Here is a 10738-nt window from a genome sequence, read left to right on the forward strand (position 1 = left end):
ACACACAGTCACACACAGAGACATACATACACACAGTCACACACAGAGACATACATACACACAGTCACACACAGAGACATACATACACACAGTCACACACAGAGACATACACACAGTCACACACAGAGACATACATACACAGTCACACACAGAGACAAACATACACACACACAGTCACACACAGAGACATACATACACAGTCAGACACAGAGACATACACACAGTCAGACACAGAGACATACACACAGAGACATACACACAGTCAGACACAGAGACATACACACAGAGACATACACACAGTCAGACACAGAGACATACACAGTCAGACACAGAGACATACACACAGTCAGACACAGAGACATACACACAGAGACATACACACAGTCAGACACAGAGACATACAGACATACACACAGTCAGACACAGAGACATACACACAGTCAGACACAGAGACAAACACACATACACACAGTCAGACACAGAGACATACACACAGTCAGACACAGAGACATACACACAGAGACATACATACATACACACAGTCAGACACAGAGACATACACAGTCAGACACAGAGACATACACAGTCAGACACAGAGACATACATACATACACACAGTCAGACACAGAGACAAACACACATACACACAGTCAGACACAGAGACAAACACACATACACACAGTCAGACACAGAGACATACACACAGTCAGACACAGAGACAAACACACATACACACAGTCAGACACAGAGACAAACACACATACACACAGTCAGACACAGAGACATACACACAGTCAGACACAGAGACATACACACAGTCACAGTCTTGTCATACGAGGAACCCTCACCCAAGGACAGTGATGTTGCCAGGTCCAACTAGTTTACTGAGCTCTTGGTTAACAAAGACAGTAGCAACTGTTGGAGGGAGAATGACTAGCAACACACCTTGATGTCCCAGTTCACCACCCTGTGGCCTGTCAGTCTGCCATCATACTGGTGGTTGGGGACAGGTCCACACAGATCTGACTCTTGAAGGCCTGAGACAAATACAAGTGTTTTAATGACAGCGTTACTACCCGTTGTTACTACATCGTTACTACCCATTGTTACTACCCGTTGTTAGCGTTACTACCCGTTGTTACTACAGCGTTACTACCCGTTGTTGCTCCAGCATTACTACCCGTTGTTACCACAGCGTTACTACCCGTTGTTACTACATCGTTACTACCCGTTGTTACTACAGCGTTACTACCCGTTGTTGCTCCAGCGTTACTACCCGTTGTTGCTCCAGAGTTACCACCCATTGCTACTACAGCGTTACTACCCGTTGTTACTACAGCGTTACTACCCGTTGTTACTACAGCGTTACTACCCGTTGCTCCAGCGTTACCACCCATTGCTACGTTACTACCCGTTGTTGCTACAGCGTTACTACCCGTTGTTGCTCCAGTGTTACTACCCGTTGTTACTACAGCGTTACTACCCGTTGTTACTACAGTGTTACTACCCGTTGTTGCTCCAGCGTTACTACCCGTTGTTGCTACAGTGTTACTACCCGTTGTTGCTCCAGCGTTACTACCCGTTGTTGCTACAGCGTTACTACCCGTTGTTACTACAGCGTTACTACCCGTTGTTACTACAGCGTTACTACCCGTTGTTGCTCCAGCGTTACTACCCGTTGTTGCTACAGCGTTACTACCCGTTGTTGCTCCAGCATTACCAACCGTTTTTACTACAGCGTTACTACCCGTTGTTGCTCCAGCATTACTACCGGTTGTTACTACAGCATTACTACCTGTTTTTAGTACATTGTAACTATGTAACATTGTAACTGTGTTCTGGGAGGAGCCTGTGTCTGGGAGGAGCCTGTGGGAGGAGCCTGTGAGCCACCCACCTGAGGAGTGTAGTAGAGAAGCAGTTTACTGTTGAGGTCCGACAGCTCTCCATCTGCCTTGAACAGGGACACATGGTTGGGGCCTGGGAGGGAGGGAGGGTTACAAGGTTTACTATATATAGTGTGTTGGGTGTGTGTAGATACCTGCAGAATGTATGGCCCTAGTGTGTGTGGCCTAGCTAGTGTGTGTACAGTGTGTACTGTATACAATGTTTGGTCCCCCTGTAAATAAAACGACTAACTAGTAGGGTAGACAGATGTAGAAGAGGGTAGAAGACAACAGCTGAGTCTGGCCAGTAGGCCTTAAACCATGTGGAACTGACCACCAAGTCACAGCCTTGTGCGGATGGGAAGAGGGGTGCTTATATGATTGATGCTGTATAATGATGTGATATTCTATGTGAAAGCAGCAGCATTTTTAATGTTCAGACCAATTACCCCTCAGGACAATAAAGTAAGTCCTAATCCTACCAGCAGTGTCTAGGGCCTTGTGTGTGTGTGTGTGTGTGTGTGTGAACCAGCAGTGTCTAGGGCCTTGTGTGTGTGTGTGTGAACCAGCAGTGTCTAGGGCCTTAGTGTGTGTGTGTATCAGCAGTGTCTAGGTCCTTGGTGTGTGTGTGTACCAGCAGTGTCTAGGGCCTTGGTGTGTGTGTGTACCAGCAGTGTAGAGGGCTTTGGTGTGTGTGTACCAGCAGTGTAGAGGGCCTTGGTGTGTGTGTGTACCAGCAGTGTCTAGGGCCTTGGTGTGTGTGTGTGTACCAGCAGTGTCTAGGGCCTTGGTGTGTGTGTACCAGCAGTGGAGGGCCTTGGTGTGTGTGTGTGTGTGAACCAGCAGTGTCTAGGGCCTTGGTGTGTGTGTGTACCAGCAGCGTATAGGGCCTTGGTGTGTGTGTGTACCAGCAGTGTCTAGGGCCTTGTGTGTGTGTGTACCAGCAGTGTACCGGGCCTTGGTGTGTGTGTGTGTGTACCAGCAGTGTATAGGTCCTTGGTGTGTGTGTGTGTACCAGCAGTGTCTAGGGCCTTGGTGTGTGTGTACCAGCAGTGTAGAGGGCCTTGGTGTGTGTGTGTACCAGCAGTGTAGAGGGCCTTGGTGTGTGTGTGTACCAGCAGTGTATAGGGCCTTGGTGTGTGTGTGTACCAGCAGTGTATCGGGCCTTGGTGTGTGTGTGTGTACCAGCAGTGTATCGGGCCTTGGTGTGTGTGTGTACCAGCAGTGTATAGGGCCTTGGTGTGTGTGTGTGTACCAGCAGTGTATAGGGCCTTGGTGTGTGTGTGTACCAGCAGTGTATAGGGCCTTGGTGTGTGTGTGTACCAGCAGTGTATAGGGCATTGGTGTGTGTGTGTACCAGCAGTGTATAGGGCCTTGGTGTGTGTGTGTGTACCAGCAGTGTATAGGGCCTTGGTGTGTGTGTGTGTACCAGCAGTGTCTAGGGCCTTGGTGTGTGTGTGTACCAGCAGTGTATAGGGCATTGGTGTGTGTGTGTACCAGCAGTGTATAGGGCCTTGGTGTGTGTGTGTACCAGCAGTGTATAGGGCCTTGGTGTGTGTGTGTGTACCAGCAGTGTATAGGGCCTTGGTGTGTGTGTGTGTACCAGCAGTGTATAGGGCATTGGTGTGTGTGTGTACCAGCAGTGTATAGGGCCTTGGTGTGCGCTGGCTGCAGGGCCTCATGACAGATGAAGGCGGTCCCCAGGAGCCCGTCCAGTGAGGTGGGCGTGCCCCACTCCGTATCCTGCAGCCCGGCGGGGATGGTGTGGACGGGAGCGTCACGCAGGGGCCCAGGCCCCCAGCGGCCTGCCGCAAAGGAGGCTGGGAAGGACTGGGAGCGGGTGATGGGGGGAGCGTGGGTGGGGAAGCCCATCTCTGCTGGGTGGAGGGAGGGAGGAGGCAGGGTGGGGGAGGTGGTGGTGGTGGTGGTACGGTGGCCTGCTGAGCCAATACAACAGGAGGTGAAAGGCTACAGGGGGAGGGAGTAGGGGAGAGGAAGTAGGAAGGGAGGAGGAAGGGAGTAGGGTGTGAATAAGAAAGGAGGGTGTAGGGAGGGAGGGAGGGAGGATAAAGTTAGACGAGATAGTTGTGTTTCTGTTAGCTGTTCACCCAGTCAGACCCAGTAGGACGTACCAACAAGAGACGTACCAACAAAGAACAACGTACCAACAAGAGACGTACCAACAAGAGACGTACCAACAAGAGACGTACCAACAAGACACGTACCAACAAGAGACGTACCAACAAGACACGTACCAACAAGAGACGTACCAACAAGACACGTACCAACAAGACACGTACCAACAAGAACAAACAAACGCACCAACAAGAGACCGCACCAACAAGACACGTACCAACAAGAGACGCACCAACAAGAGACGTACCAACAAGAGACGTACCAACAAGAGACGCACCAACAAGAGACGTACCAACAAGAGACGCACCAACAAGAGACGCACCAACAAGAGACGTACCAACAAGAGACGTACCAACAAGAGACGTACCAACAAGAGACGTACCAACAAGAGACGTACCAACAAGAGACGTACCAACAAGAGACGCACCAACAAGAGACGTACCAACAAGAGACGCACCAACAAGAGACGCACCAACAAGAGACGCACCAACAAGAGACGTACCAACAAGAGACGTACCAACAAGACACGCACCAACAAAGACGTACGCACCAACAAGAGACGTACCGTACCAACAAGAGACGTACCAACAAGAGACGTACCAACAAGAGACGTACCAACAAGAGCGTACCAACAAGACGCGTACCAACAAGACGCGTACCAACAAGACGCGTACCAACAAGAGACGTACCAACAAGACACGTACCAACAAGAGACGTACCAACAAGAGGCGTACCAACAAGAGACGTACCAACAAGAGAGCGTACCAACAAGAGAGCGTACCAACAAGAGACGTACCAACAAGAGACGCACCAACAAAGAGACGCACCAACAAGAGACCAACAAGAGACACCAACAAGAGACGTACCAACAAGAGACGTACCAACAAGAGACGCACCAACAAGAGACGTACCAACAAGAGACGTACCAACAAGAGACGCACCAACAAGAGACGTACCAACAAGAGACATACAAACAAGAGACGCACCAACAAGAGACGTACCAACAAGACACGTACCAACAAGACACGTACCAACAAGACACGTACCAACAATCCCTCTCCTCTCCTATGGTGTGTACTGACGTACTGTGTCTTCACCACAGTAATAATTCAGCATAACAACAACATTCCAAATGCAAACTTTAGAAATTATAAATGTCAAGCAATTGTTACCTACCAACATATCAGTAGACCTATGCTAGTAAATTGTTACCTACTATAGATCAGTAGACCCTAGTAAATTGTTACCTATAGATCAGTAGACCTATGCTAGTAAATTGTTACCTACCTATAGATCAGTAGACCTATGCTAGTAAATTGTTACCTACCTATAGATCAGTAGACCTATGCTAGTAAATTGTTACCTACCTATAGATCAGTAGACCTATGCTAGTAAATTGTTACCTACCTATAGATCAGTAGACCTATGCTAGTAAATTGTTACCTGTTACCTACCTATAGATCAGTAGACCTATGCTAGTGTTACCTACCTATAGTTACTATGCTAGTAAATTGTTACCTACCTATAGATCAGTAGACCTATGCTAGTAAATTGTTACCTACCTATAGATCAGTAGACCTATGCTAGTAAATTGTTACCTACCTATAGATCAGTAGACCTATGCTAGTAAATTGTTACCTACCTATAGATCAGTAGACCTATGCTAGTAAATTGTTACCTACCTATAGATCAGTAGACCTATGCTAGTAAATTGTTACCTACCTAAAGATCAGTAGACCTAAAGTAAATTGTTACCTACCTATAGATCAGTAGACCTATGCTAGTAAATTGTTACCTACCTAAAGATCAGTAGACCTATGCTAGTAAATTGTTACCTACCTAAAGATCAGTAGACCTATGCTAGTAAATTGTTACCTACCTATAGATCAGTAGACCTATGCTAGTAAATTGTTACCTACCTAGATCAGTAGACCTATCAGTAAATTGTTACCTACCTAAAGATCAGTAGACCTATGCTAGTAAATTGTTACCTACCTATAGATCAGTAGACCTATGCTAGTAAATTGTTACCTACCTATAGATCAGTAGACCTATGCTAGTAAATTGTTACCTACCTAAAGTAGACCTATGCTAGTAAATTGTTACCTACCTAAAGATCAGTAGACCTATGCTAGTAAATTGTTACCTACCTAAAGACCAGTAGACCTGTGCTAATAAATTGTTGCTCCATTGCTGGTGAGCTTGCAGAGTAAACAGTTCATATTCTTGATTACCACGTTTGTTTTGGAGCTGCATATTTATATAGGCAATTCTCTCTCCATACAATTTGAGGTTTGTGCTGCGCCCGATCCTATAGCTGTACAGCAAATCAGCAATCTATTCGCTAGCTCACCCAACCTGTGTTGATTGACAGTTTGCTGGTCCAATCAGTGTTCAGAGTGTGCATTTCTCTAGCCAATCTTTTTTTTTTGCAAGGGTGATGCTGCGGCTACTGTCTCTGTCTGTGTGTAATCCAGGTAGACTCTATGCCACAAAATGAGTGACAAATCATTACAAAAACTGGCCAGATTATTTCAAGTCATCCGTCTCAAGTCGAGTCCCGAGTCTTGAGGCTTCAAATCCAAGTCAAGTTATTTTATTTTCTATCAAGTCGAGTCTCAAGTCATCAAATATGTGACTCGAGTCCAAGTTTTATGACTCGAATCCACAACTCTTCCTGAAACCCAGGATGGTTAATGCAGCCGTAATGGACCCAGGATGGCTAATGGACCCAGGATGGCTAATGCAGCCGTAATGGACCCAGGATGGCTAATGCACCCAGGATGGACCCAGGATGGCTAATGGACCCAGGATGGCTAATGGACCCAGGATGGCTAATGCAGCCGTAATGGACCCAGGATGGCTAATGGACCCAGGATGGTTAATGCAGCCGTAATGGACCCAGGATGGCTAATGGACCCAGGATGGTTAATGCAGCCGTAATGGACCCAGGATGGCTAATGGACCCAGGATGGCTAGGATGCAGCTAATGGACCCAGGATGGCTAATGGACCCAGGATGGCTAATGCAGCCGTAATGGACCCAGGAGGATGGCTAATGGACCCAGGATGGTTAATGCAGCCGTAATGGACCCAGGATGGCTAAATGGACCCAGGATGGCTAATGCAGCCGTAATGGACCCAGGATGGCTAATGCAGCCGTAATGGACCCAGGATGGCTAATGCAGCCGTAATGGACCCAGGATGGCTAATGCAGCCGTAATGGACCCAAGATGGCTAATGGACCCAGGATGGCTAATGGACCCAGGATGGCTAATGCAGCCGTAATGGACCCAGGATGGCTAATGGCAGGATGGCTAATGGACCCAGGATGGCTAATGCAGCCGTAATGGACCCAGGATGGCTAATGCAGCCGTAATGGACCCAAGATGGCTAATGCAGCCGTAATGGACCCAGGATGGCTAATGCAGCCGTAATGGACCCAGGATGGCTAATGCAGCCGTAATGGACCCAGGATGGCTAATGCAGCCGTAATGGACCCAGGATGGCTAATGCAGCCGTAATGGACCCAGGATGGCTAATGGACCCAGGAGGATGGCTAATGGACCCAGGATGGCTAATGCAGCCGTAATGGACCCAGGATGGCTAATGCAGCCGTAATGGACCCAGGATGGCTAATGCAGCCGTAATGGACCCAGGATGGCTAATGCAGCCGTAATGGACCCAGGATGGCTAATGGACCCAGGATGGCTAATGGACCCAGGATGGCTAATGGACCCAGGATGGCTAATGCAGCCGTAATGGACCCAGGATGGCTAATGCAGCCGTAATGGACCCAGGATGGCTAATGCAGCCGTAATGGACCCAGGATGGCTAATGCAGCCGTAATGGACCCAGGATGGCTAATGCAGCCGTAATGGACCCAGGATGGCTAATGCAGCCGTAATGGACCCAGGATGGCTAATGCAGCCGTAATGGACCCAGGATGGCTAATGCAGCCGTAATGGACCCAGGAGGATGGCTAATGGACCCAGAATGGTTAATGGACCCAGGATGGTTAATGCTAATGGACCCAGGATGGCTAATGCAGCCGTAATGGACCCAGGATGGCTAATGGACCCAGAATGGTTAGGATGGCTAGGATGGTTAATGGACCCAGGATGGCTAATGGACGTAATGGACCCAGGATGGCTAATGAGCCAGGATGGCTAACCCAGGATGGCTAATGCAGCCGTAATGGACCCAGGATGGCTAATGCAGCCGTAATGGACCCAGATGGCTAATGCAGCCGTAATGGACCCAGGATGGCTAATGCAGCCGTAATGGACCCAGGATGGCTAATGCAGCCGTAATGGACCCAGGATGGCTAATGCAGCCGTAATGGACCCAGGATGGCTAATGCAGCCGTAATGGACCCAGGATGGCTAATGACCCAGGATGGCTAATGGACCCAGGATGGCTAATGCAGCCGTAATGGACCCAGGATGGCTAATGCAGCCGTAATGGACCCAGGATGGCTAATGCAGCCGTAATGGACCCAGGATGGCTAATGCAGCCGTAATGGACCCAGGATGGCTAATGCAGCCGTAATGGACCCAGGATGGCTAATGCAGCCGTAATGGACCCAGGATGGCTAATGCAGCCGTAATGGACCCAGGATGGCTAATGCAGCCGTAATGGACCCAGGATGGCTAATGCAGCCATAATGGACCCAGGATGGCTAATGGACCCAGGATGGCTAATGGACCCAGGATGGCTAATGCAGCCGTAATGGACCCAGGATGGCTAATGCAGCCATAATGGACCCAGGATGGCTAATGCAGCCGTAATGGACCCAGGATGGCCCAGGATGGCAGGATGGCTAATGCAGCCGTAATGGACCCAGGATGGCTAATGGCTAATGGACCCAGGATGGCAAGTAATGGTTAATGGACCCAGGATGGCTAATGGACCCAGGATGGCTAATGGTAATGGACCCAGGATGGCTAATGCAGCCATAATGGACCCAGGATGGCTAATGGAGCCCCAGAATGCAGTTAATGGACCCAGGATGGTTAATGGACCCAGGATTGTTAATGGACCCAGGATGGCTAATGGACCCAGGATGGCTAATGCAGCCGTAATGGACCCAGGATGGCTAATGGACCCAGAATGGTTAATGGACCCAGGATGGCTAATGGACCCAGGATGGCTAATGGACCCAGGATGGCTAATGTTTTTTAAAAATGGACCCAGATGGCTAATGGATCCCAGAATGGTTAATGGACCCAGTCTGTTAATGGACCCAGGATGGCTTGACCTCAGGATGTCCTAATGGACCCAGGATGGCTAATGCAGACCCAGGATGGCTAATGCAGCCGTAATGGACCCAGCAAGACCTCAGACATAGGTTTCAACAGTTACCATGAAAACAGAACAGATGTAAAATGTTTTTTTTTTAAATGTAATCAAACAATTTTGTCCTAAGAGACAACTGATGATCATAAACAATTGTCTCTCAATTTTCTGTCTGTCTTTGGCACTTTGCTCTCAGCCTATGTCCTAATCCAGACATATTTTGTCCTAATTCAGACATATTTTGTCCTAATCCAGACATATTTTGTCCTAATCCAGACATATTTTGTCCTAATCCAGACATATTTTGTCCTAATCCAGACATATTTTGTCCTAATCCAGACATATTTTGTCCTAATCCAGACATATTTTGTCCTATTCCAACCATATTTTGCTTTCCCAATTTCGTAATGTCCTTCACCCCATTGTCTCAGCCTCTCACCTCATTGAGCGAGGGGAATCGGAGCTGGGCTGTCTTGCGCTGTTCTCCATCGATGTAGATGGTGACCAGATTCTGACCAAAGGGGCGGCGGCCGGGAATATGGACTATATCCACAGAGTGCTGTGGGGAGAAGAGAGAGAGCGAGAGGAAGAGAGAGGAGGAGAGAGAGGGAGGGAGGAGGAGAGATCAAGTAGAGAGAGAGAGGAGAGCGAGAAGAGAGAGAGCGAGAAGAGAGAGAGCAGGAGAGAGGAGGAGGAGAGAGCGAGAAGAGACAGAGCGAGAAGAGAGAGAGCGAGAAGAGAGAAGGAGGGAGGAGAGAGCGAGAAGAGAGAGCAGGAGAAGAGAAGAGGAGAAGAGAGAGCGAGAAGAGAGAGAGCGAGAGGGTGGAGGAGAGAGCGAGAAGAAGAAGAGAGAGAGCGAGAGAGAAGAGAAAATATTCTTTACTCAATATATTGCAGGTAAAATATGACTTCTATGCAAGGTATGCCTGCTAGATTATTGTGCTTTCTCCAGAATCTAGAAACATGAGTGTGTCTTGAACTAGTTAAACATCCATTATTAAACAGTCCCTGACGATGATCATTCATTAGAGTAACAACACGGCTGTAGTGAACAGATGGCACAGCAGCTAACTGGCTGATCCCAGCGTACATCAGGCCTGTCAGATAAGATGGGGAAACAACTCCGTAATTGAGAGGCTGTGTCTCGATCTCTGATTGCATCCCGAATGGAGTAGTGGTCTGGGAGTAGTGGCCTGAGGAAACACACTTAATGTGTTGTGAAAAGTGTTACGAAATGTCATGTCATGTTTTAAATTGTATATAACTGTCTTCATGCGACCCCAGGAAGAGTAGCTGCTGCCTTGGCAGGAACTAATGAGGATCCATAATAAACCCCAGGAAGAGTATCTGCTGCCTTGGCAGGAACTAATGAGGATCCATAATAAACCCCAGGAAGAGTATCTGCTGCCTTGGCAGGAACTA

At 48.4% G+C, this 10738-nt stretch overlaps 1 protein-coding gene across 1 annotated transcript; it reads right to left on the reverse strand.

Moving 5' to 3' along the window:
* Window positions 1-950: 950 nt before the first annotated feature.
* On the reverse strand, window positions 951-9870 carry LOC127923204 (neurobeachin-like protein 2). The gene is made up of 4 exons (XM_052507141.1): window positions 9756-9870; window positions 3521-3851; window positions 1895-1977; window positions 951-1037 (listed from the first exon to the last, which is right to left on the reverse strand). The coding sequence occupies exons 2-4, from the start codon at window positions 3753-3755 to the stop codon at window positions 978-980; spliced, it is 378 nt and encodes a 125-aa protein (XP_052363101.1). The 5' UTR covers window positions 3756-3851; window positions 9756-9870; the 3' UTR covers window positions 951-977.
* Between the last annotated feature and the right edge of the window lie 868 nt (window positions 9871-10738).

The sequence above is a fragment of the Oncorhynchus keta genome, unplaced genomic scaffold, assembly GCF_023373465.1.
Source record: "Oncorhynchus keta strain PuntledgeMale-10-30-2019 unplaced genomic scaffold, Oket_V2 Un_contig_28783_pilon_pilon, whole genome shotgun sequence".
NCBI classification, from domain to species: domain Eukaryota; kingdom Metazoa; phylum Chordata; class Actinopteri; order Salmoniformes; family Salmonidae; genus Oncorhynchus; species Oncorhynchus keta.

Coding starts and splice junctions, on each gene's coding strand:
- LOC127923204 (XM_052507141.1), bottom strand. CDS start 3,755: ATGGGCTTCCCCACCCACGCTCCCCCCATCACCCGCTCCCAGTCCTTC. Junction 1,978..3,520: donor CAAGGCCCTATACACTGCTG/GTACACACACAC, acceptor CCTCCCTCCCAG/GCCCCAACCATGTGTCCCTG. Junction 1,038..1,894: donor TTCTCTACTACACTCCTCAG/GTGGGTGGCTCA, acceptor TATTTGTCTCAG/GCCTTCAAGAGTCAGATCTG.